Raw genomic sequence first — 27,482 nt, 5'->3', positions numbered from 1 at the left:
ATTAGTGTCTATCTTGTCAGGCTTATCTTGAGTTCTCCACAGTCGCTTACCTTTGGCGCTAACTGAGATTCTCTCGATAAGTGAACGTGGGCCTGGATTTTCCTTAAGCCTAATCGGATTGCTTACGTTCGTCGGAACTGTAAAAATCCAAAGGATGATTTTAGTTTCACGACTCCCGCGGCTCCTGATTTGGACTGCGGAAGTGGTTCGCGTTTGCTTACCATTTTCCGCAGCTGAGTTGGTTCGCGTGACCTTCCTCAATTTATGAGGATGGCTCCGCTCCCCTGAGCTGGAATTCTCACAATTATGACATGAGGAGAGAGCTGTGGAAGAGTATACCAAGGAATAGTGACTGGGATAAGTTCTCAGGAGAATTACCCTATAATCATGAGCTTTGGATTAAGAACACAGACATCCTTGTTAGAGATTGCTTGATGCTTGATAGCATGATAATCAGTAGATTGAAAATACTGCTGACTGACACTGCAAGAAATTGGTATCTTGGAATCAAAGATAAGTGTGGGAACAAGTCTTGGGCCTGGTGAAAGAATGCCATCAGAAAAAAATTTGGTACTGAGAACTGGAAATGGAAAATGCAACAAGAGTTTGAAGGTGATCAATTTGCCTATGATGGAAGGAAAATCCATAAATGGTTTGGTACTCAAAGAGAAAGACTGAAAGCTTACCAACCTGAACTCAGTGAGTATCTTATTTGTGAGAAGATCCTGAAGCAATGCCCTCCAAATCTTGAGCATGTTGTTAAAAGCAGATACAAGAGAGATGCTACTGAAATGAGCTTTGAGGACATGGTTATAATTGCTGAAGAAGTCATAGACAGAGTTATGAAAAAGAAAAAGCCTGTGACAAACACTTATAATGCTCCAAACAGATCCCAATGGAGAAATAATTCTGCCCCTGAGAAAACTGATAAACCAACTGAATCCTCTTCAAAAAGGAATCCTGTCTCTGCTCCTGAAAAGGACAAACTTATATGTCATTTCTGCAAACAAACTGGCCACTTCTCCAGGGAATTCCCTAAGAAGAAGAGCAGAATCAATAATGTAGGAATGGATGATGATGATGATCCCAAGAGTGAAAATGGAGAAGATCAAGGTGAGCCACAAAAATCTGAATCAGAACTAGATGAAGAGGAAGAGAATCATAGAGCCAACCACATGATCCTTGCCATGGACAATGGAAATGGTGCCAATTATGATCCCTTAGTTGACTTTGATTTTGGAACACATGCTGTAGAGTGTGAGATAAACCAAGACTTTTCCATTGCTGAAATTCAAGCTGAAACTCATCAACCTCAGACCTGGGACAAATCCTGCCAGTCTTCCCACATAGAGGATGCTAGACTGATGAAATGTAAGCCTGATAGAGGAAAAGCCCATCTCACTGGAAAAGCAAATCTCACTACTGTCCTTATTGATTCCAGAGAGCACTCATGCCTTCTTGATAGTGGAGCTTCTTGTTCAATCATCACCAACAAATTATTAAATTCTATAATACCAGAATGGGAAAACAAACTCATGCCAATCAATCATGCTAGGTTCCACAGCTGTAGTGATCAATTACAGCCAATGGGCATAATAGAAATGACTTTGATTTTTCCCCACACTAAAGGTTCCATTAGAATTCTAGCAGAATTTGTAGTTATGAAAAATTCAAGAATAAACTACCTTATCCTTGGAAATGATTACATGTCTCTTTATGGGTTTGATATCACAAACAGCAAAGAGAGATTCTTTACCATTGGAAATGAGAACAAGAGGAAGAAATTCAGTTTCAAATCTCATCATCTGGAGAAAATGAGTCCTTCCAATGAAATTTCTGCTGTAAAAAAGTCCCATCCTCAACTGCAGAAATTTATTGTAGAAGAACTCTGTGAAGCCAAATTCAGTGATAAGTTAACCATTGAGCAGAAAGAGAAGCTATTTGAAGTCCTCTATAATAACAAACTTGCTTTCTCTAACACCAAACAGCCCCTTGGTGCCATCAAGGGTCATGAAGTTCATCTCAAGTTGACAACTGAAAGGCCTTATCCTCCTCTTCTCAGGAGACCCCCTTATCCTGCCAGCCCCAAAAGCAGAAAAGCTCTTGAGCAGCATATTGAAGAACTGGTAAAACTGAATGACCTAAGGAAAGTTGGCCATAATGAAGTAGTTGAGATCACCACTCCTGTCATCATTGCCTGGCATAATGGGAAATCCAGAATGGTAGGAGATTTCAGAGCACTAAACTCCTACACTGCTTCAGACAGATATCCTATTCCCAAAATCAGTGAGACTCTGAACAATCTGGCCAAAGCTAAATTTCTTACTAGCATGGATGTACTCAAAGGTTTTCATCAGAATGTCATTGCAGAAGATTCCAGAAACCTACTCAGGATCATTATGCACAAAGGAATCTATGAGTATCTGAGGATGCCCTTTGGGATCAAGAATGCCCCTTCTCATTTCCAGAGGATGATGGACATTGAGTTCAGGAAAGAAATTGATGAGAAGTGGGTCATTATCTACATTGATGATATCATCATTATGTCCAACACTTGGGAAGAACACCTCACTAGAATAGACAGGATACTGAAAGTTGTCATAAATATGAACATGAAAATCTCCCTGAAGAAGTGTAACTTTGGATTTTACCAGATCAAAGCTCTAGGCCATCTTGTTTCTGGAATTGCTATAGGAATAGATCAGAACAAGGTAGCTGCTGTCCTCCAGAAGCCTGTGCCTAGTAGTAGGAAAGAAATGCAATCTTTTCTTGGTTTTGCTGGTTACTACAGACAGCACATTGGGAAGTTTGCTGAGATAGCAAAGCCTCTTACTGAGCTCACCAGGATTGATGTTGTATATGAGATGACCCACCATAGGATAGTGGCATACAACTTGTTAAAAGAGAAACTGACCACAGCTCCATTGCTACTGTTCCCAGATTGGGCCCATCCTTTCACACTACATGTAGATGCTAGCATGACTGGTCTAGGTTCTGCTTTACATCAAGTCCAAGTCATTGATGGAGTAAGAAAAGAAGGGCCCATTTTTTTCATATCCAGACAGCTGAAGGACAGTGAAACAAGATATGGTGCTAGTCAACTTGAATGCTTATGTCTGGTTTGGGCTCTGGAAAAACTCCACTATTACTTGGATGGCAGTGTATTTCATGTTGTAACAGATTGCACAGCTTTGAGATCACTACTGAACATGAAGACTCCCAATAGACACATGCTCAGGTGGCAGATTGCTATTCAGGAATACAGAGGTAATATGACAATAATCCACAGAGATGGCAATATTCACAAGAATGCTGATGGACTTAGCAGATGGGCTTTACCAAATGATCCAAGCAATCCTGCTTATGACCCTGAGGACAAAGATGATGATAGATTCCCCATCATGGGCATACATGTCTCTACTTTCAAGAATGAGTTCTTTGACTCAGTGAGAGAAGGCTACCAACAAGATAAGAACACTGTTATTTTGTCTGAACTTCTGCTGAAAGATGCCAAAGATGCCCAACTGAAACACTCTCTGCAGGAACCTTGGAGAAAGTTATATTATGAAGGAAGGTTCTCTCTATTTGATGGCCTCATCTACTTCAGAGAAAAACACAATTCTGTCCTGTTTCTAGCTGACAAAGCCAGCATTAATACCATCTTGCATGAGTGCCATGATAGTGTCTACTCTGGCCATCTTTCTGAAGACAGGACCTCAGAGAAAGTAGCTGATACTTCCTGGTGGGCTAATTGGAGACAAGATACTAGTGAATATTGCGCTTCTTGTGACAGATGCCAGAAAGCCAACAAAGCTACAGGGAAGAGATTTGGACTACTCATGAAGATAGAAGAACCTTCCAAACCATGGGATGTGATCAACATGGATTGGGTAACTTCCTTATCTCCTGGATGAGCTGCTAGTTTCAATGCTTGTCTAGTAATAGTAGACAGATACTCCAAAACCCCAATATTTGTTCCCTGCTTCAAGGATGACTCTGCAATTGACACTGCCATACTGTTTTGGAACAGAGTAATGCCCAGAAATGGCATCCCCAGAATCATCATCTCTGACAGAGATCCCAAGTTCACATCTGAATTCTGGACTGGTTTACATAGTATGCTAGGAACAAAATTCTCCTTCTCCACTGCTTACCACCCCCAGACTGATGGATTAGCTGAGAGAATGATTCAAACACTTGAAGATATGATCAGGAGGTTTTGTGCATATGGTCTAGAATTCAAAGACAATGATGGTTACACTCATAACTGGGTTTCACTCCTACCAATCCTTGAGCTAGCCTACTGCACTAGTATACACTCAACCACTGGAAAACCTCCTGCTATTCTAGAAAAAGGCTTGATCCCAAACCTTCCTAGAAACTTCTTGAAACAAGATTCTGTAAACAAGATTCTGTAGACATTCATCCTACTGCTCTTGCTTATGGAAAAATCTTTGAGAAAGCAAGAAAACATGCTGAGCAATGCATAACAGAAGCTACCTCTTACAACAAAGAGAGATGGGACAAGACTCATGAAGAACCATCCTTTAAAGTTGGTGATAAAGTCCTGATATCCACAGCAAACTTCAACAACTTGTCTGGCCCTAAGAAGATGAGAGACTCCTTTGCTGGACCATTCCTTGTGAAAGCTTTACATGGAAAGAATGCTGTAGAAGTGATTCTGACTGAAGAGTTTAGCAGGAAACATCCTACATTCCCTGTCAGCTTGGTGAAACCATACAGAGACCCCAATCCAGATAAGTTCCCCTTGAGACAGAAGGTTAAAGTTGTCATTCCCCCTATGGATAAGACCCCTCAAAATAAAGTCATACAGAAGATTCTCAGAGACAAAAGATTGAGAGTGGAGAACAGAGATGTCATGATGTACTTAGCTAGATACAAAGGCTTGAGTGCTGATCATGATGAATGGCTCCTTGAGAAGGACATTCCAGACTCTGCTATCCTTCTAAGGAAGTTCAGAAGTGAGAAGAGGTCTGCTCCTATAGTTTAATTTCCTACAGAAATCCAACCTTTTTGGTGGTAGGGAATGTCAGCCTTGGAGTCAATACGGCTGACCTAAAGTCTGCCTCTTTTCTACTTATTACATATGAAATTATATTACATATGAAATTACTTCATATCTTTTTCATCTTAAGAGATATCATTGTTTTGACTTCATATTCTGTTTCCTCATGCAATTTTAACCCTAGTTACAACTTACCAATTCTTTGTAACTATACTCCTTCCCTGAGTTCTTGAGTTGTGGCGCGCATGCGCAGTTGTGACGTGTCAGCGCTACCAAGCGCACCAAACCACATGTACATATGTAATTACATAAGCAAACTGTGAAAATTTTCGAATTAAGGATCCCCCTTGCCTGAGGAGGATCTACAGACTTCAGACCACCCAGAACCACGCCGTAGATAACCCAGGATCACCCCACAAGAGGATACCACGCTCCCAGTACACCTACCGTCACAGGCGCCTAGGTTATTGACAGTAAGTATACTCTTCATTTGAACCTTGATTATCCAGAGTGATTTCTCTGTGTCTCTTGATTGCTTCTCTTTATTGCTTTCACATCAATCCTGCTCAAGATCAAAGGTTACTCTGTTAATCCTAGACTCAGTCTAAAAATCAGAGCAAATTAGTATTACTATTCTGTGTCCCCCCACTGTCTCCTTGGTGCGCGCGGAGGCTGTACCCCCTGTTGGTCTGGCACAGCTGTCCTTACCACTTTTCCAGGTGGTTCAAGTTGACTTTTGAGGATCCTCCTATAAGGAGTAGATAGACCTCCTCCAGATCATACATTTCTCTTTCTTTCTCTTTCTCTCTTACTCACTGTTTGTAGTTCTCTATCCCAAGAAATACAACCAGTGCTCCCCATTTTTCTTGTGTCCTGTAGCCACTATAGAGGCTTAGGCTCACAACACCTGATACCTTGTCCACAGTAAGTTGAATTTTATTTATTATCAAACTATCTATTTCATTAATGTTGATGTAAGCTTATATTATCTCACAGTCCAAGACTGGCATGCTTTCTGGCCTCAGTCTAGCTGCAGCTGCCCAAGGAGGCAATAGGTCATCAAACACATTGGACATGTGGCTCTCCGGAGGACTTATCCTGGAGGGTAACAACCCTGTGAAATCACTGAAGTGGTGGATCCAGCAAAAACATACCGGCAACACACACGGGGGCCTTGTACACATGGCATTGGATGTTTTAAGCTGCCCTGGTAAGTTTTCATCTGTATCACTCATAGTGCTTGCCATAACTAACTGGTCTAAACCTCACAGGAACATCCGTTGACGTCAAGAGATCATTTAGCTTTGGGGCCAACTATGTTACATTGTGGAGGCACCGACTTATGCCAAAGTCAGTAAGTCGCGGGATGACTGTTGCCTTCTACTCGAAGAACAACAAAATTGAACAAGGAGCTTTAGCCAAATGGAAAGGGGCGATAAATTTGAACAAGAAGATGCAGCAGAAAGGAAAAAGAAAGGTGGTAGTTGTGGACAATGATTGACTGCCACCTCTTGTACATTTTTTCATCTTTAAGAAATTTACAAGCTTGTTTTGTGCGCTAAAAGTTGGGGGGTACCCGCGGGTACCCTCCAAAAGTACCCGCGGTACCCGCCAGGCGGTGCCAGGTGCGGTGCCGGGTGTTGGGTTTGGGCCAAAAAACAGGGGGATACCTGGGTCCACTGGGGCATTCCCTAAGCTATGGTGGTGATGACTAGAATTTTTAATGTAGATGAAATGTAAGAAGTAAGAAAATACCAATGAAACTATGAATGCTAATAAATTCTGGTCCAATGGGAATTTCAGGGTGGTATGAGTGAGTGACTAGGGGTGAAATATGTTGTAAAATCAGAATCTGGAATAATAATGATGGATATGTAAAGGATTTGTATGATATGAGAATGATGATGTGAGGGGGAAAAGGGTTACCACACCGGCACCCACCAATGGGTACCCACAACCATATATACTGAAGAGGGGATAGTATTGAGCATTGTAAGAGAAAGCACCAGGGGGGAAAGTGTGGCACTCTCTGGAGAGTGCCAGGCCGTAATTCTGTCAGTAAAATTGTCTGATGTGAGTTAGATGTGAGTTTCAACTCTTTGTTTGACTTTCTTCCCAACAGATGTGTGACTGTAGGTGAAGTGTTTGCGGGATGATCTGCAACTCAATTCCAACACATGGAAATATCTTAGTTGAAATTTTCTGTTTGGTTCATATCAAACAAAATCCTGGATGTGAGCTTCAATTCACAACATTTTTTGCCAAGAATGTAACTATCCTAATGCTCAAAGATATCCTTGACCAAGTGAAAAGGAATATTTTTTCAGGGCTGATTTTTTTTTTCAATCAAAACCCACATAAAATCACATAATGAAAGATAGCTGTAAAATATAGCAACCAAAAAGGCTCAGTTAACTGGTAAATCAATCCTTGTGGGATATTTCTGCCATGCCTGTTCCCTTCATCAATTGGTAGGAAAGTTATGTAAAATTAAATTTCTCTTTTTTGAGTATCACACAGTGTCAAAGCTGGGAAAACCTCTGTAACCTGTATTCCCTCCCTCTAATATGAAATGTGAACAATCAAAGAGGCCTTTTCACCAACCATGTTTACCAAGTGATGGTCCACTTCTGCAGGCTAAAGTTTGTCATGCTGTCAGATGTTCATTTGGGACCATGCACCTTTTGTATGTGAATACACATTGCACAATTTTCCCTCACTTTTCCTCCATCTGACTGAAAAATGCAGCGGCTAGAGGTTAAAATTATTAAGCTTCACAGGGGGAAGGGGGCAGATTGGTGGATATCAACAGGTGCATCAATATTTTGATGATCCTGGAACCAGTAGGAGAAAGATTTAAATAGCTGGTCTGAGAACTCTGAGGTGAAAAGTCAATTCTGAAATGTCCACACACATCTCAGCATGGGTCATACCATTTGTCCTGTAGATTTATCCTCTTCACACCCTTTCCCTGACTGTTTTGGGCAATTGTTTCCTCCAGGTAGCATGCCTTCATCACACCTACCATCATGTCCCTGTGCATTGTGCAACAAAATAGGGTTGATTGATTTTATCATATGGTAATTATTAGCACCAGGTGTAAGATAAGAATGGTGCTCTTTTGACCTGCTGTATCCAGAACAATCAAAATTATCATCATTTTGGAGTGGCAAAAATGGTGTTCATATGTGTTGCAAATCACCAAAAAAACATGTGTTCCGGGAGTTTCAAGCTGGGCACAAGTCAACTACGGTGGCAGCGGGGAAAAAGGGATCAGCTCTGTATCCCCCGGGGTCCCCGGGGAGGGTGTTTTTTCGCTATGTCCACCATCATGCTCGGCCGAACATCAGGGTGGACATTGGCGAGTTGCTTGTTTACACGGGCTCGATGACCCTTGTTTGCTGGTCATTGAGCTTGGAAAGCCCCAACTCAAGGAACAGTACACTAAATACTGCTCATTCAGCTTGGATTTTCCGAGCTTGGTGGACAGTATAGACCGCCCATCAAGCTCAGAAAGGCCCAGATCAATGGCCAATAGGTGCTGGTCATCGGACTAGGGCTTCTCCGACTGGATGGCCAACACAAACTGGCCATCGAGTTTGGAGAGGCCGCACTTGACAGGCATAATACCCTGGTAATTGATCCGCAGCCTCTCTGAGCTCAAATCTGATGACCAGTACATACTTCTCATCCAGTGACGCCAAGAAGCCCTAGCCCGATGACCAGCACATGCTGGTCCTCTAGTCAGCCTTTCTGAGCGTGGTAGGCAGTTTGCACTGGCCACTCAGCTTGGAAAAGTGCAGCAGGATGAACAGTACATACTTTCCATCAAGCCGGGACTTTCCTTGAGCTATGTACAGTACATACGGTCCTTCAAGCTGGGAGTGGCCCGGCTCAATGACTAACATGCAGTACTGGTCACTGATCTGGGATTTTCCCAGCCAGATAGTGACCTGTGATCAAGTGGAGGGTGTCTCCAATCAATGGCTGGTAGAACCAGTCACCAAGTAAGGAACCCCTCCACTCAACAGCCAGTACACACATCAATCATTGAGTGGAGAATTCCTCCACTCAATGACATTAAAAACCAGTCATTGAGTGGAGGATGTCTCCACTTGGTGGCTGGTAATTTAGATATGGTCATTGAGTGTAGAGGTAGTATATGTTGGTACACCTCACACCTGTGGATATAGCTCAACGGTAGAGCAACCCAGCATGCATTGGGGAGATGCGGGTTCGATTCCCCCTGTCCGTACTATTCCTTTTACTCGCTCTACAGGTTATGAGCCCAGCGCTATAGGCAGCTGCGTACCTGGGATGAGCCTCTGGGAGGATTAGTGGGCTCTGTCACCGGTGTAGGTGTACAGGGGGTGTGTAGAGGTAGTATATGTTGGTACACCTCACACCTGTGGATATAGCTCAACGGTAGAGCAACCCAGCATGCATTGGGGAGATGCGGGTTCGATTCCCCCTGTCCGCACTATTCCTTTTACTTGCTCTACATTGAGTGTACACAACCTCCAATCAATGGTTGTCCAACATTCATCAATTGGAGGGAATCTTCACTCAATGACTTTAAACCCCATTCATTGAGTGGAGGGGGTCTCAACTTGATTTGTGAAACACACCACTAAGTGTAGAATACCAGGGTGTACCAGGCATCAAGTGGGGGTACCCTCAACTCAATTACCAACATGTTTGCCATGGAGTGGATCAAATATCAGCCTGAGTTGAACACAAGGTCAACATATTTGAATCCTGAATCCACATGCTCACACATTTGACATCAGACAGTCTTCCCAAAGGAACATATGGTTTGGCACTCTCCAGGGAGTGCCACACTTTCCCCCCTGGTGAAGTATAATGAGATTTATATGAATAATATGTAACATCAATATATGAATTATGTGGAATACAGCAGTGGCACTAATGATAAGGATTGGCTAAAATTTGGATGAGTTGAAAAAAATAAAGAATCTAGACTTCTTTGGATACTACGTGAGAAAATGATGGACTTTTTGTCAATCTCTTGTTCAATTCTTCTGCAGAAAATTTGAAAACGGTGTTAAAGAAGATTCTGAAGCTATGATTTTCTTTCCGGGTTTCCGAGTGAAAAGCAATACAATACAAATCTTTTCTTTCTTTTGATTGTTTAATCCAGTAAAAGAGGTAATGCCAAATCAAGTTGGAAGCTCTATCTTGGAAAACTCTTGTATTTTCCAATTTATCAGATTGATAATTTGATGAATTAATTTTGAAATCTTTGAATGTGCTTATTGCTTCTTTGAACAACATTTCTTTCATCAATAATTTCTCATTTGAATTAAATGGGTGACTTTGCTGATCAACAGATGGTGGAATAATAGTATCTATCATTTCAACAAAGAATAAACAGTACTGGAGTAAACTCTTTTCATTTTCATTTTTAAATTCAATTTCATTTTCAAATCTGATTTCACTTCTTCTTTCCCAAAATTTGAACCATTGGTATTGATTAGATTTTAGTTTACGAAGCATTTTTTTGATAAGAGATTTGGAAGAACTCTTGGAATTGGCCTTTCCCATATTGTAAATTGAATTCATTTCAATAAAAATATGTTGGGCTTCTTGAATTTTCACATTGATGTTTTTGCCTCCGCATGGGATGAGTGATTTAAATTGATTTTTAAATGCCTCTTTAACATCTGGAGATGAGTGTTGGACCTTAATTGCAGTTAGATCAAAATCCAAGCTTTGTATTTTGAGCTCTGCCTCCAAAAGGTGTGGATTTACAAATTCTCTATGTTGACCTGCCAAACCAATTTCATGGGATTGGGAAGCTTCATCTTTGATACTGGCTAAATGTTTTTGAAACCCAACTCTAGGAAATTGAATCATGCCTTTCTGTGACAAAAAAGTTCCTTTTAATTCTGGGTTGTGATGGATTGAGGGCTCAAATTCTAAAGATATGTCTTCTGGATCTTTATTTGATAGACCAATCATGTCAGGCTTGTGGTCAGTTTGATTTTTCAGACTGTATTTTGGTAAGTTCTTGCCCAATGTTTCTCTCTTGTATTCATTAACTGATTCTGCAGGTCCATTGGAGTTTTTCATTAAAGTCCTCTTTGATTCAAAATTCCAATGAGAGGAATAATGTGCACTGTGGCAAAGGTACTGGATGGATGTGGGTTGTGTCTGTGGGGATTCCCAAGATATCAATCTCTTGTTCAATTCATTTGCAGAAAATTTAAAAACTGTGTTGAAGAATTTTGTAAAGTTATAACTTTGTTTTCCTGTTGAATGGAAAGCAATATTATACAAATCTTTTCTCTCTTCTGATTTTTTAATCCAGTAATATAGGTAATTCCACATTAAGTTGGAAGCTCTATCCTGAAAATACACACGTTCTTGTACTCTCTCAGATTTGTAACTTGATGAATTAATCTTGAAATCTTTAAATGTCCTTATTGCTTCTTTGAACAAATTTGCTTTCATTAATACTTTCCCATTTTCATTCAATGGGCAAGCTTTCTCAACAGATTGTGGAATGATAGTATCTATCATATCAACAAAGAATAAACAGTACAGAAGTAAACTCTTTTCATTTCCATGGATGTGTTCCATTTCATCTTCAAGTTTGATTTCAGTTCTTCTTTCCCAAAATTTGAACCATTGGTATTGATTAGATTTTAATCTACGAAGCATTTTTTTGATAAGAGATTTTGAAGAACTCTTGGAATTAGCCTTTCCCATATTGTAAATTGAATTCATTTCAATAAAAATATGTTGGGCTTCTTGAATTTTCACATTAATAATTTTTCCTTCATGTGGTATGAGTGATTGAAAAAGATTTTCCAATCTCTTTCTGACATATTTTGATGCATGTTCAACCTTGATTGCATTTAGATCAAAATCTAAGCTTCTTATTGGGAGATCTGCATCCATAGGACATGATTTTACAAATTTTTTATGTTTACCTGCCAAAAGATTTTGATGGGATTTGGGACCTTCATTGCCACTATTGGATAGTCTTTCTTCAACCCCAATTCCAGGAATCATGCCTTTTTGAGGCAAAACCACTCCTTTCATGGATTCTTGATTGTGATGGATGGAGGACTCAAGTTTTTGAGATCTGTCTTCTGTATCTTTGTTTGATAGACCAATTCCTTCAGGCTGGTGGTTGATTTCAGTTTTCAGACTGGATTTTGGAAAATTGCTACCCAATTTTGCCCTCTTGTATTCATTACCTGCTTCTGAATCTGGATTGGATATCTCCATTAAAGGCCTCTTTAATTCAGATTTCTCCTGGGAGTAGGAATATGCACTGTTACTTTCAAGGTCATTTATGCATTTTGATTCTGTTTGGGGGGATCCAAAAGATTTTCCGAAGAAATCTGTTGTCTTCATTGATTTTTGGGGGTTGAATTTCAATTTTGAACACTCAGAAAAGGGTAATCCTATTGATGTTCTCCCAGCCAAATTCTGAAATGGAAGATAATCTCCAGAAATATCATCAATACTGGATGATTCACTGCAATAGTTTCCACTAGTATTGTGACTTGAATTCAAAGTACCCCAACCAGGTGGATAGGTCAAAGTTGTAGAAGAAACCCATTTAGAACAAGGATCAGGATCTGTTGGGACAGAGCTGCATTTTTGAGCGTGGAATTGACCACTTGAACTTGAAGTGAGTTGTAACTCTTGGCCGGTGTTTTTTAGCTCTTCTAGTGAGGAAATGGTATTTCCATTTCTCAAATTCTTCAGAGCTGGTGGGGTGTGAGCTATACAGTTTGACCATTCATTATTGCTTGTTGCAGGGGGAATTGAGAGATGTAATGAAAGGTTAGTGCTTCTACTTGAGGGATGCAGAAGTTGGTGCTGCATCACTTGGCTGCATGAATTAATTTTAGAATTTGAATCAGCAAGCGATTCATGCATTGCATTGCAGGACAGAAATGCCCTGAAAAAATAAATAAGGTGGTGGTTCTTCATTGTTGGTATATATTTATCAGGGAGTTAGCAGGTAGATAGTTCTAAAGATAGTGTTTAACTAGTTCATTTGTTATTTGAGCTAGTGGTTTTATAAGGCTGACAATAGAGGATTTACTGTCAAAATCTGGAAACCATAAAGATCCTGATTAGAGCCTGTTTAACTTGATTTCCCTTTCAGAATGAAATTTTCATTGTCTAATCAACATCTGTGAGTATCACAAATTTGATGGAAAGTTGTATTATGGTGTTCAAAATTGAAGATGTGTTGTTAAATAAAATCTTACACCAAATTTTGCCTGGGAGATGTCAGTTTAATAAAGCTTAAAATGGCAGCCCTCATTCAGTTTATGTCATCATGCAAATAATTGTGTATGTGACTTTTAAGGAGGCACAGGTTTCAGACACTTGAATCATGTAGGAACAGTCACTCCCCCATCAATACAAGTCAGCCCAATTTCAGTGTATCAGAGTTGTATTACTATAATGGTGTCCAAAATTATATATGCAAACATAATATCAAGTTTTGGCCAGGAGATTTCAATGTACATGAAAATTTGAAGAACATATTACAGCCAAAATAATAGCTCATGAGATCATTCAATGAACTAGACTCTTAGGGCCCCTGCGCCGCTACTTGTCTCAGGCTTAAACTTCAGGGCAGCACTAACAATTAATCTCAAAACCTCATATTGTATTGTCTACACGCTTAAAATTCTGGCTTTTGTGGGCTTGTTGCATTTTCAAACTTTAAGGAAGAATAGGCACCATGCTGCTTGTTGCGAGGCACTGAGGCACTCAGGCTTAAGCAATGTTGCAAGGATGTTGTCTACTCACAATCCCGGTACTTGGGCTACCATTTTAAAATGAGGAACAATTAGTACATTTTGACATATGGGGCACAACTTGCCGCATAATCATCACTAGTGTTCAAGGTGGCTTTGCCCCAAACTTTCAAGGCACAAGCTCCCCCCACAACCCCAGGCCCCCAATACCCAATACCATAAACCACCAACCAACCTCCCACTCAGCATTCCCATGATCTCCAATTTCACAAAACAGGTTCAAATTCAACCTCCACAATGGATAAAAAACAAATTATCATGCTTCTGTTGGGTGCAAGCCTGATTCCTGATGACTTTCCACAGCTCTTGGCGAAATTCAATCCTACCAGTGCCATGAGTCCCTCCCACACTCTCACCCAAGCTAACAACCAACACCTGCAATAGACATCATATACACCAAAGGTGTACCCAATTGAAGGTTTGAACAGAACTCAAGCGCTTGTCCAGTCAACAGGCCAAAGGGTCCATGGGACACAAATATTTTCCAATCCACATCCAGCCATCACTCAACACCAACTCCCCCTTCAACCAGAACTTGACTTGTTTCATAAGGGGCAATGTAAAAGGTGTCAACCAAGATTTGCATGTTGGGTCAATCAATAGCCGTTGAGGAAGGTCTCGAGGTCAAGGTATTGGACTACAGCCACCTGGGAGATCAGGCTCCATTCAAGGATTTTCATAAGGGGTAATGTAAAAGGTGTCAACCAAGATTTGCATGTTGGGTCAATCAATAGCCGTTGAGGAAGGTCTCGAGGTCAAGGTATTGGACTACAGCCACCTGGGAGATCAGGCTCCATTCAAGGATTGTCTGGATGTCAAGAGCGGAGCTGTTGTTGTGGTTGGTTTCCCAGACCTGCGGGAAGGGTGCAACTGGGGGATGGATGACACCTTGCAGCAAGAACGGCAGATGATTGTCTGCAAGAAACACGCACACTATTGGTCAGAGCGAGTGCGGCAAAAGGGGACATGTGTGGGGACTGTTGTCAAACCGGAAATGGATCCAAAGGCAATGGGGTGGTCAAGCGGCAGCTTGACAAGGAACGTGCTCCTGTTCTGCAGTCTATACTGGAAATCATTGGGTAGATGAGGGGCAAGGTTGGGGAGGTCGGCAAAGCGGGGAAAGGTGGGTCTGAATACCAGACGCTCCTTGGCCTTCAGGAAGGTGTCAAAGAGCCACATCCGCGAAAAAAAGTTTGGAACTGCGGCCCCGGATTGCCCAGGAGATCGAAGAGACTGAAGCTCTTGATGTGGTTAATTTTCCACATACACTTCATTGTTGCCGTTGGTGTCCGCAACGGCTCGGGCCATTTCGCAGCCAGGGCCCTTTTTAAAAAGAAAGAAGGGTTTGGTTTAGATGTATGGGGGCTTGCTGAAGAGAGAGACAAGGGAGATTGACCTTTCACCGTACAAGGAGATGGCTTCAGTCCATTCCAGGAAGGCTTGCTCGCCGTCGAAGACCTTGCACCGTACAAGGAGTCGGTATTGGTCCCTTCCTGGAAGTGTAAGGCTTCCTTGCCATCAAAGAGGACGACCTGGAGGGTGACACGTTCAGCGGGCATTGCGTGCTGGCCAAGTTTGATATGTGAGCAAGAAAGAGGGGGAAAAGCGCCTTTGCAAGCTTAGCGACGGGGTCGGCGGAGTCGGTGGGGCGTACAAACTGGTCGTGTGGGGGTTCCAGAAAACTTGCTGTTGATGTGTGCTGCAAGGAGTCTGAGGGGGGCTGAGGGTTTGTGGGTGGAGAGCTGGTTCTTGAACATGAGGCCGAGCAGGGCATGCAGGGTATCGGCCTGGAAGGCGTGGGTCTCCAGACTCCATGGCCTCGATCTCCCGCAACGGAACGGGCGATTAGGCGGGCAGGCTGAGGGCGTCAGTGTAGAGATTGGCGTCAAGGGGCACGTCGAAGAGGGGCGAGATGGCTTTGAAGTGGGCAGCCAAGAGCTTTCGATAGCTAACTTAACAAAGTCCCCCCTGGGCCTAACTTATCAAAGTCCCTCCTAGGGTTGACGGCGCCACATTTGAAAAAGTGCGCGCCAACGGGCGCCTCCAAACCAGCCAGCAAGTGCGCGCCTTTGGCTGGCGCAGGGGCGGCGCGCTGGGGCGCCTTCCATTTTATCAGAAAAAAAGTATTGTGCTTGTATTTTAAGCCACGAAGTTCAATTCTTGATGTTAGTGAGGCTATGTACAAGAAGGAAATGACATAGAAACAAGAGGGATGAGGAGAAAATTAATGAATTAAACACCCCAAAGTTCTTGGGGATCCCAGTTGGTGTCTTCGCCCTCACTTTCAACGGCCACAACCTCGATTTCCTCGCTTGCGCCAGTGGGTTTCTTAGAAGCAGATTCCCACAGGTTAAAATCAAACAGAGTGTTCATAAAGGCATCTTCTCTTGAAGTGAGGGTAAGGTCTTCATTTTGATTATCGTTAAATATCCCCTCCTCGAATGCTTGGAGTTCGTCTGGAGTGATGAAGCTATCATACACCATCATGTTCTCGTACTCAGAGTCATTTCGGGTTGGATTTTTTCTTCTTTTCTGTTTTCGCGGAGCAAGCAACGGATCACCTTGAAGAAGATGTAGCTTGATCTGAGCCATTTTGGAGCAAGTCAATTGCGAAACTTTGTTTTTATCGCACTCATCATTGAGAAAAGACCTTCTACTCCAGCAGCGTGAGGAACAATATTGAGCATGCCGATTGCTAGCTTTTTCATCGGTTCGGAGTCGGGTGTGTGTGGTACTGCAAGCCAGAATTCAAGAGGTTTGTCCGTGTTCTTCAAATTGAATGGATAGATTGCATTATAATAGCAATTGATGGAATCTTTCAGGAGAGATGCCTCGGATTTGGTGAACCTCCAGTTCTTCGCCAGTTGGAGTATCATCTGGCCGATATCTGGAAGTGAGTGCTTCTTTGAAACAGCAACACGGCGATAGGCTGGGTGAAGGAAGAAAGCCACGATGTAGATTTCTTCATGGTATACTTTAGTTTGTGCATGTATAACATCAAGACAATGCACTTTAAAAGGTTCAAATCGTGTGTAAACGTCGACTTCGGATATGTTCTTGTAAGTGTCCAATAATTCCTTCCATATATCGGCAAGGGTTGTCTCAGCCCGTTCGAGATTACCAATTGCATCAACTACTGGTTTGAGGAGACAAACCAGTGTTTGATTGCCAGTAAAATGATCGCGATCCTCAATGACTTCAATAACTGCTTTGGTCATTGAGGGTGTATCAACAAGAGGGTCGCGAAGTAGTTCCAGGCACTTGCGAAATCCAATCTCATGGGATTGGACTCCTAGGCAGACCTTGGCCATCGAGTACCACCATGTTTCACAAAGAGTTTTGAGACCGTGTTTGATTTCGTTCTCTTTTTGCCAAGTAGCAAGATGTTTGCGCCAGAACCCCGCTTGCGAAAAGTAGTTAACAAGAGTCTTATTTGCCTTGACAATTTCGGCCATGCTTGGATGGTTGACAAGTCGCTTTGCAATCAAGTTGAACACATGCAAAGTGCAGTGAACTTGTAGAATGTGCGGATGTTCTTCATTCACAATTCTCTGGATAGAAAGACAGACAATAAGCAAAATGAGAATGCCTAAATTAATGTCGAGTAACAGATTGACTCACTCAAAGCTTGATCATAGTTGATGGAGAATCAGTCACAATGGCACCAAACTGCTCGAAATCAAGTTGCTTTGCTTTCAAGGAGCTCTTGATTGCTGAAAATATATTGTCTGCAGTGTGCCTCTTCGAGTTTAAATCTAGCACATCAAGGAAGTACTTCTTCTTCGTACCTTTGAGGGCCAACAGCGCATAGATACTGTTTCCTGAATTGTCCGTCCAGCCATCCAACGATAAGGTCATCTGTTTCTGATCCTTGAGATTTTTGAATAATTCAGCTTCGTGTCTTGCATGAACCATTGGCAATATCTTCTCCATAACCTGCACGCGTCGCGGTAGTTGATATGGAGATCGAGCTAGTTCGGATTGATACTCTTGGAAGTAAGGATTCTCAAGTAATGTCATTGGGATATTGGAGCTGAGTAGCGCTTTTGTAAGGAGTTCATGAAGATGGCACGTTTTTTCTCTAGACATCGCGCGAAAGTAGTTTTCGACTGATTTAGATTGACCAGCAGGCGCAACAGAAACAGAGATCATTTGGCCATCATTGTTATCGGAGGTCTCTTCCAGCTCTCTTGAGAATTTCTGACTAGAATCCTTCAAGACGTCTCGTATATATTCAGCTTTTTTCTCCGCCGGAATCGCCACGCAGGAATCCTTGATGTGACTGAAAAGCTGGGTAGGCTTTGCTTGATTAAACTGCTTATTACAATAGGTGCACTTAGCCTGACGCCTTCGGGATTGGTCCTTTCGTAGATCTGACATTACAAATCCATTCCACTGTGGGCCATGAATTTTTGTCGGCTTGGACCATCCTTGTGACTGTATATTGGGTTGATTTCTGGTGGGTGGCATCTTGTGAAACAAAAACTGCTGCAGTTGCAAAAAAGTAAAATAAATAAAACTTCTCCGGAGTTGGATTCCAAAGCCTGCCGTTCTAAAGACTAGAACTGCCTTCGAGATCCCGACATCTATGTCCCACATTGACCTGTCATTCTATGTGGAACAATTTAACACTCTCAGGCTAATGTCATGGGCTCTCAGGGACGCTCAGGCAAGCTGGGAATGCTGCCAGACCCTCCAGACTCTCCCTGCAACAATTTTGATGTGAAAGTGCGCGCACCCCCCCCTTTTTAGGAAAAATGTGCGCGCCCGGGGCGCGCGTGCGAGGCGCCCGCACATCGGCGCGCACCCAGGGGTGGCGCCGTCAACCCTAGTCCCTCCCCATGCGGGAGGTCGGAGTTCGGAGTTTGGGTGGTGGTCCGGGGGGTAACTCATTTGGGTGGAGCTTTTGGCTGGTGGCGAAGCCACCCACTTTTTGGTGGGTGGGAGACCACCCACCAAAAAGTGATGGAAAATCACTCTTTGAATTTTGTAGCCTGCAGCTTCAACACTGCCCCCCCCATTGTCGGGACTTGAGCAGCTATATACATCATTGAATTTTTAAGCTCTTCAGCTCATTGCAATAGCATCAAGGGATTTTTTGATTGGTTTTTGAAGAAAGTGGCAAGCCTCAAGACCACCCCACTTCTGGCCCCGCAGGTCCGAGCGGGGAAATTTGCTTTTCTTTTTATTCTCCTTTGATTTTTTGTTCGAGTGACTCTCTTCAAAAACAGAGTCAATAGAAAGACAGGCAGAATGCATTCACATCCGTCGATGGTCGGAACCTCATATGTAGCTTGCAAAACAAGCAAGCTACATGCCCTCAAAGTCAAACCAGGTTTTTGCCCGGTGCTCTCAGGCGAGCACCCCTGCATAAGTTGTAAGTCCCTCCCTGCGGTTGGCGGCACTCTGCTCCCCACTCAGCCCCGCAGAGGAGGGACTTTGTTAAGTTAGCCCCTGGGCGGGGCTGAGTGGTGAACGAAGTGCCGCCAGCCTCAGGGAGGGACTTAGGACTAAAGTGGGGGTCGTGGCGCGTGCGGGAATGGGTGGTTCAACTTACACAGGCTGTAGCTCACTCGGTTTGCAAGCTACATATGAGGTCCCGGGCATCAATAGATACCCTGGCATCTTGGCTATTTTTTTGTCTGCTCAGAATTCTGATACAACTAGTCAAACAAAAAATAAACAATGAAGAAGCCAAACAAAATCTGGATGTGCTCGGACCGGACTCAAGCACCGCGCCAGATGAGGGTTGTTCTGGCTTGCCTTGACTCATTTCAAAAATCCACCAAAAATAGTCCGGTGGGCTGATTGATGGGGGGAGAGCTCTAAAAATTGACACCATGGAGGAGCTTCTATTCTAAGTTCCGGTAGCTGGAATGGCCAGCGTTGAAACTACAGGCTGCAAAACTCAAAGACTACATTTCTGCCACTTTTTGGTGGGTGGCCTACGCACCACAACCCCCACATTAGGCCTACACCACTGCTCAATTCTCAACTTTGAGTTGCGTTGGCGCGCCTGCGGGGTCAAGGGAATGTCAGGTTTGACATGCCTGCCACAAATTTGACTGCGGAGGCAGGTCAACGCCGGGGATGGGTCAGATTGACGTTGGTCTGACCCATCCAACCCAGCTGTCAAGTCAGCATCAACGGTGCATTGCACTGGCATGACAGTGGGGTAAAGTTACTGCAATGGCTTTACTGTTTGTTACCGGGAGCGCTAGCGGGAGGTGGGTGGAGTCCATGGTGGCCGCCCAGCCCCGTCAGATGAGCGCCTCATAGGCGAAGCACGTGGAAGATGGCTGCTTACAGCATCACGCGCTACAACCTAGAGAAATGAGGCGTATACAGGGCGGAAGGGGAAGTTGAGGATGAGACTTGCCCCTACCTAGAAGCCCCATGCCAGTGTCCCCTCAAAGGTCTCACTCGGCTCTCCTTTCCTTCCCTCTCCCTCCTGTACTCCTTCAGGAAATTCCTAGCTCCGTGACCTTTCCGTAAGAGCCCAGAATTTTGAAAGATTAACTTTACACATAGAAACTCCGGATCTCCCAAATTTTCATACGCCCAGATTCCCAAACTCTCACTTATCTAATCCTTTCATGCGCCCAAACTCCCAAACTCTCACTTATCCAATCACCCATCAACCTTAGATATCCCCATTTCCCCCACATCCACCGAACTCCACGTTTCTCACTCTTGACCTACACCCATTTCCCCCCACATCCACCGCACTCACCCGCTAGACCACCAAACCCCACACATCCCCACCGACAACAATCCCTCAAATGTCAGACCTAAACATCCAAGACACTTCAAATAGCATGAAAGCCGCAGCTCAAAACCCAAACCCACAGGGCGAGCCTAGCCAGTCGGCCCACCAACCTCCCCCCCAAGAACCAGGCGCAAACACGAGCACCCCCAACTCGTCGTCACAAATTCCCGGCACCCTGCCAAAGCCACCCAAGGCCGCAAAAGCCCCCAAACCCTCCACCCGAGCGGCAACCAAGAACAACCCACTTGGGCAACAAACTGAACAAGAAGCCAAGGAACCCTCAAGGGAGACCCTCAAAGAGCTGGAAATCGCGGAGATACTCGCAAACCCTAGTGGTAAGCAAAGAGCCCACTCCAGTAGCCGGAATGGCAAGAAACTAACCAAAAGAAAACCCCACAGCTCCGAAGCAACCCGGGAAAGCCTTGATGGTGAACGATTCCGACTCAGAAGAAGAGAAGGAACGGGAAACTCGCGCATTTCTGATGGCCAGACTAATCAAAGCCGAGAAAGCTGGAGACAAAGCCGCGATAGACCGCTACTCCAAGATGTACAAAGCGGTCTTGGCAGATAAGTCAAAGAAGAAGAAAACTGCCGTGGACAACAACATCCAAGTGGTGTTCCCTTCTCCAGTCGTCCCCCAGAAGAGACCGTCTACAGCCGAAGAAGTCACTCAAGTACGTACCGTGAAATTCATTGTTGGCTGCTCCAATTCGCACGACGACAGCGGTTTCACCCCGTATTTCCACAAACTCCTCCTGGAGTGCAAGGGACCTCTTCCCTTAACCATATTCAACCGTGAGTGGCAAGAGAAAGCCCTGATCCACCACTCCCAAAACCAGCCAAAAACCAACGAAACAGCTGCAGAAAAAGGACTTCGCTACCATGGCCTCCCGGTCCGGAACAAATTCTCCCAGTCCTTCACAGATTGGACCCTGAACCACCGGTGCTTTCATTTGACCATGAGGGATAGGTATAACTACCCGGTCTTTGCAGATTGGATCCTGACGCACAAGGGACACTGCGACCAACTTCATTGGAAACACGGATTCATGGTTGCCCTCCGGTACGACGTGAGGATCAGGAACAATGCTTTTGCATTCAGGGTTGAGGTAGACGGAGAAGAAGCGTTCTCCAACATCTCCAAATTTAAGCAAGAAATGGCCGACAAGGCAATCTCCTTATGCCGTGACTTCAATGAAGTTGGACTCCAGGAGAATCCGTACGCCATTGGAGAGGGCCGAGTAGGTGGTGACCCACTGAAAGGAATCCGCCCACACAAGCCGTCCCGACCCGCCCATCAAGGCCAATCAAACCCATAGAAGGCCAAAACAAGCCAAAAACAAGCCACCAACAAGTCGCCAGCGGCCCCGCACGGCCCATCATCCCTACCCGCCAAACCGGGCCCCCCCCGGAAGCGGTTAGAGCATCTCCAACGGTCCAGGGGGCAGTTGGCCTGCGTTCCCCGGCCCGCAAGCACATGTCACAGCAGTCGCGGCTCAGCTCCAATTATGGACTGGCAGTTCAAGCTGCAATCCAACAGACAGATCTCACTCCTCCAGCACCACCCACCTCCCTCGTTCCAGTCATCAGTAGGAGTATAGCATACTCTGCTCAATGACCGGAACGTTCTGGTCATCAATAGGAGTATAGCATACTCCCCTCGATGACCGGAATTTTCTGGTCATCGGGAGGCATGTACATTGATGACCAGAACGTTCTGGTCATCGGGACGCATGTATATTGATGACCGGAGCAAAAGAAGGAAAAACTTCTCTTGATGACCCAAGTGGACCAGTCATTGAGAGGGGTCATCTTATATTATACTCCTCTCGATGACCGGAGAGAACCGCCCAGTCATTGAGTCGAGTTGTTTACTCCTCTCGATGACTGGAGAGGACCACGCACGTATCTCGATGACCGGAGCAAACCCGGTCATCAAGAGGAGGAAACACTCCCCTCGATGACCCAAGCAGACCAGTCATCGAGGGGAGTTATCTTACATTGTACTCTTCTCAATGACCGGAACGGGCCCGGTCATCAAGGATGTACAAGTGTTTACTCCTCTCGATGAACGGAGAGAACCGTTCATCGAGGTGATTGTTTACTCCTCTCGATGACTGGCCAAGAGAACCAGTAATTGAGAGGAGTACATATTTGCTCCTCTCAGTGACCGGAACAGACCCGGTTATCAAGAGGAGTCTTGACATTGATCCAACGCATACATGTTTTTTTCAGTCTTGGTGAGCTTCGAGTAGGAGTTGGGGTGTGTTGTGGACCATCTTTGCTGATGAAGTCCAGTGGATGGAGGTGTGTCTGGTCAATTGCGGCTGGGAGGCGACCCGCAGAAGTCAGCAGGTGATCGCGGGTTTGACTGCCCCCGGCAGTGTTCCCAGGGTTGTTTTGCGGGTCCGTTAGCGCGCAAGAAAGGAGCCCGGGCGGCCAAAGTTTGCCCCCGAACGCCCAGTCGCGGCTCCGTTAGAGATGCTCTTACAAGGGAAATCACTACAACCCCAACCACACCAGCGGGAGTGTGCGCCACCGGAACAGAGATCAATAGGTCCCCAACCACTTCTCCCCAATTTTCTCCCCCCCCCAACCCATCGTCCATTCCCTCCCTGATGCAATTCCCTTATTCCCCTCGGACAACGCTACCCTCCGTACCACTCCCTAACAGAACCGCACCGTTCTGATAGAAATTGCCAAACCAGATGCCTGGCACATTTCAATCTCCTCTTGCACTTGTTTTCTTATTTCACACCCAATCCCCTCCCCCTTCTTTCTCTGATTCCACCTTACCCTACAGTTACACCTAGATTGTTGGATCCCCCACATCCCAATTGTCCCAAGAAATAAAAATCATTTATGAAACAATTTCTAATGAGTAACCTCTCACGTGCACCCCCAGAGACTACGAAGCAAGGGAGAACCCCGTTGAGACACCAGTGAACGTAGCAGAGCAAAGAACTCACCAGGTCCAGCCGAGATGGCCCGGTAAGGTCACTTGTGAGATGAATATAGGAGAATGGGAGAAGTCTCTGAAGCAGGCAGGCCTGCTAGACGAATACTAGGATGTGTTACTCGGCTTCCCGAACGGTTTCCACCAAGGGATCCCGGAACACAACTTAGGCCCGGGAGTACCCTACTACACCCCCCCCCCCCCCCAAACCACCAAGGCGCTTTGCTGGCCCGGGAGAAAATTGAAGCCACAATAGCCAAAGAGATCGCGGCCGGCCGCATGTTCGGAACGTTCTCTCACAAAGAACTCATGGAACGGTACGATTTCTTCAGAACAAATCCCCTAGGAGCCGCAATAAACGGAGACGGGACCGTCAGGCCCATCAACAACTTATCATTCCCCAGGAACGTACCGGAGATACCCTCTGTTAACTCCTTTGTGGACAAGCTAGACTACCTCACGACCTGGGATGATTTTGAGACAACGTCAAAATTCTTCAGATGCCAAACACAGCCTTTACTCCTGGCCATCTTTGACTGGGAGAAGGCCTACCGCCGAAAGCCAATGGCGGTACCTAATGGTGAAGGACTTTAACGGAAAGATCTTCATAGACACCAGAATTGCTTTCGGAGGAGTGGCAGGGTGTGGCTCATTTGGAAGACCGGCGCCTGATGCCTGGAAAGAGCTGATGAAGAAAGAATTTGACTTGGTTGAAGTCTTCCGTTGGGTCGACAACAAACGTTTCATCAAGACCAAACAATTGACGGTAGAGATGGACCAGATAGTCAGCCAATCCAAGCAGCTGGGAGTGAAAACCAACGCAACCAAGCTCTCCCCCTTTAAGGAAGAACAGAAATACATTGGCTTTGTCTGGAATGCTACCAAGAAGACGGTCCGACTACCCAACAACAAGAAATACCAAAGGATACAACAAATAAAAGCCTTCTTGATTCCAGAAGCAGAGTTCTCCTTTGGTCAAGTCAAACAACTCGCCGGCCGGTTTAATCACATTTCCTATATCCTCCCGCAGCTACGCTGCTACCTGAACAGTCTATACAGGTGGATGAACAACTGGAAACACCGACACACGGATCGGACACTCCCCAAGGACGCCCGGACGGACCTGGAATACTGGCTCACAACCCTCCTTCAGTACAAGGAGACACGTATGATCCCACCCAGTGGAAATTGGGTGGGTGGGCGACGCATCTACCGGCTTCGGCATAGGAATCCTCATCGGGAAAAGATGGGCCCAATTCCAACTGGCCAAAAACTGGGACAAAGGTCCAGAACCCAAACGAGATATTGCATGGCTAGAGACAGTGGCGATAAGACTTGGACTAATAGCACTAAAACAGATGAACATCCGACCGGGGAAAACTCTCATTGTCTGGACAGACAACACGACCACGGAAATGGTCATACGCCAGCGGAAATCTCGACACCCAGCAGTCAAAAAAGAGTGGAAACTCATACAGAAGACTTTAGTAGAAATGGAGATAGATATTGTCTCGAGACGTGTCACATCAGCCAAGAACGCCGCCAACGCCTTATCTAGAGGAGACAGGTCAGGGCACGACCCCATGTATCAGATAGCAGTAGTAGTCCCATGGGACTTGGAGTTCAGACTGTATCAAGTCTGACATGTTTTCGGACTTACACCTGTGTTTGTTTCATGATCATGTACCCCCTCTGCCATTCTTCCCCCAATGCAATTTAAAAAGACTAGATGTTTACCCCCTGATAAGAGGTAGACCAATTCCCCTTGGAACAAGTCCCTTCACCCGAGAATCATGAAATCGGCCAAGGACCTCTCCAACCTGACCGCTTTGATCAGGAAAGGTTCCTGCCCCAGGGACATAACCACAGAAGACAAGCACTTCTTCCTTGGCTACCGTTGGAACACCTTAGCTTGCTACAATTCCGCTGTGAAAAAGTACCTCAAGGTTGCTCAGGCAACAGGACGTATCCCCTTCACTCTCCCTCTCTCAGAGAAAGATATTTACGATTTCTGCTGCTGGGCCAGTAGGACCTTTGAGTCGCCTAAACCTCACGAAGTTTCCTCCGTTACCTTAGCCAAATATATCGCCGGGCTACAGATGTGGCACACTCTTCACAATGCAAAATACCCGCAAGACTCGAAGAACAAGGTCACAGTCTTTCTCAGATCGTCAGCTTACGTGGACGCAGAATCCGCCCTCAAATCCAAGAAGAAGGCCGTAATGTTGCAACACCTGGTCATGCTAACCACTGCCTGGATCAAAGGGACAGAGTTCCAAAAGGCTTTGCCAGACCTCTGCCTAGTGGCATTCTGGGGACTAGCCCATCTAGGCGAACTCACCTACAACGACAGGACCGGCCCCTTACGCCGGTCTGCGTCAGTTTTGGTTAGCGACGTGGCTATCTGGAACACTGCGCCCAGGAAGAAGGCAACCATTGAGATCAGAGGCGCACAGACCGCAGCCCCGGGAGTCACCCAAGAGCTGAGCTTAAACTCAATGGAAATAATGCTCTGCCCAATACTGGCACTAGAAAGAAGAATCCAGAACGCAAACGGCCAAAATACTTCTCTCTTTGGGTATCGGGAGTCCGGGAAACGAATACACATCACTAAGTCCGACGCCTGTAGGGCACTGACTCAGTTTTGGATGATGAAAGGTTGCTCCGGAATCTCAGGACACTCGTTCAGGGTCGGAGGTACCTCTTTCAGGAACTCCACCAGATCCTCTAAAGAAGAACTCTGCGCCCTAGGTGTAATGTCTTGTTTTTTGTTACTGGGCGGGGAATGCTTATTCATCCGGCGAATTTGCTGGTTGGCAAATCTCTTGTCATGCGCTTTGGGTTACTAATCCTAATGGTGGATTAATTGAGCTTATCCAAATGATCATGACGTATCTCTTTCACAATCCTTGTCGGTTCGATTTGGATTCTTGTTTTTATCTTTCTTTGGTTTTCATGTTGTCCTCTTTTCCCCATCGATATATTCTTTTTCATTTCATCCATTACTATCTTCTTCGTGTATCCGAGAAATCTCCAACCTCTTGGAAAGACTATGTCAGCTGGCTACTATGGCAGAGCCACCGTGACATAGAAATAATACAAACAAAACCATAAAAAGTAGTGTTACATATGAAAGAGACATTATTACTCTTACATATGTAAAACTACGCAAAAACATTAAATACATATATAAATAATTAATTACTCAGCTTTCTGTAATTAATATGTGAAATATTATAGAAGATTCTTATTCTACGGGTAAAATAACCTAGGGTACCTCACTTACACATACCCTCAATTATTATCCCTTCCTTGTGTAAACTAACTTCAAAGTTTAAACAAGTGCATCACGCCCCACGTGAATGCACTTGTATGCACATATATATATAAGTATATATATTTACAACCATTTCCAGTGACGTAACTGAGGTGTTGTGTACAGTTCAAAAGATAGCTTTATTTGTTGTGTGGCGCACCCAAGCCCGCGTGTTCTGTTGCCTAGAGCTCAAGCCCGCGCCCATAGTGTACATATATGCATAATGCATAAACTAGCCCGCAACCAAAGCGCTCAGGCTACCAATAAGTAAGAATGGGCCAGAATACGCCCCAATAACAATATTACATGTGTTATAGGGCTTGTACACATGTAATTAATCACCAAACAAGATGTAATTACCACGTCATTCAATATAAAACATTCTAGATGGAAAAGAACTCTTGCAGCGTGCACAGGAGACACTAGAAAGCGCCCCAGCTTCTCCCAAGCCTCACTACACGTAAATTACAACTGTAGTAAATGTGTAGAAGGGATAAAATGAACTGGAGCAATCAATGAGCGCCTCCAGAACATGTATAAAGCACTGCTGACACGTGTACAAGTACACAGAAGCCAGTTCTAGTACCTTCTGTGGCACATTT

At 44.6% G+C, this 27,482-nt stretch overlaps 3 protein-coding genes across 3 annotated transcripts; 1 reads left to right on the top strand and 2 right to left on the bottom strand.

The window, feature by feature from the left end:
• Window positions 1-14,566: 14,566 nt before the first annotated feature.
• Window positions 14,567-15,018, bottom strand: PtA15_1A803 (uncharacterized protein; the record flags this gene model as incomplete). The annotated part of the gene is made up of 2 exons (XM_053165869.1): window positions 14,567-14,754; window positions 14,829-15,018. 2 exons carry the CDS (start codon window positions 15,016-15,018, stop codon window positions 14,567-14,569), a joined length of 378 nt encoding a protein of 125 aa, XP_053017017.1.
• A 72-nt stretch (window positions 15,019-15,090) lies between these two features.
• PtA15_1A802 (uncharacterized protein) lies at window positions 15,091-15,398 on the bottom strand (the record flags this gene model as incomplete). The annotated part of the gene is made up of 2 exons (XM_053165868.1): window positions 15,091-15,162; window positions 15,243-15,398. The coding sequence occupies 2 exons, from the start codon at window positions 15,396-15,398 to the stop codon at window positions 15,091-15,093; spliced, it is 228 nt and encodes a 75-aa protein (XP_053017016.1).
• A 4,837-nt stretch (window positions 15,399-20,235) lies between these two features.
• Window positions 20,236-20,486, top strand: PtA15_1A801 (uncharacterized protein; the record flags this gene model as incomplete). Its single annotated transcript, XM_053165867.1, has 2 exons — window positions 20,236-20,330; window positions 20,405-20,486. 2 exons carry the CDS (start codon window positions 20,236-20,238, stop codon window positions 20,484-20,486), a joined length of 177 nt encoding a protein of 58 aa, XP_053017015.1.
• Between the last annotated feature and the right edge of the window lie 6,996 nt (window positions 20,487-27,482).

Source organism: Puccinia triticina, chromosome 1A (assembly GCF_026914185.1).
Source record: "Puccinia triticina chromosome 1A, complete sequence".
NCBI lineage: Eukaryota > Fungi > Basidiomycota > Pucciniomycetes > Pucciniales > Pucciniaceae > Puccinia > Puccinia triticina.
This window is presented reverse-complemented; position numbering and strand designations above follow the sequence as displayed.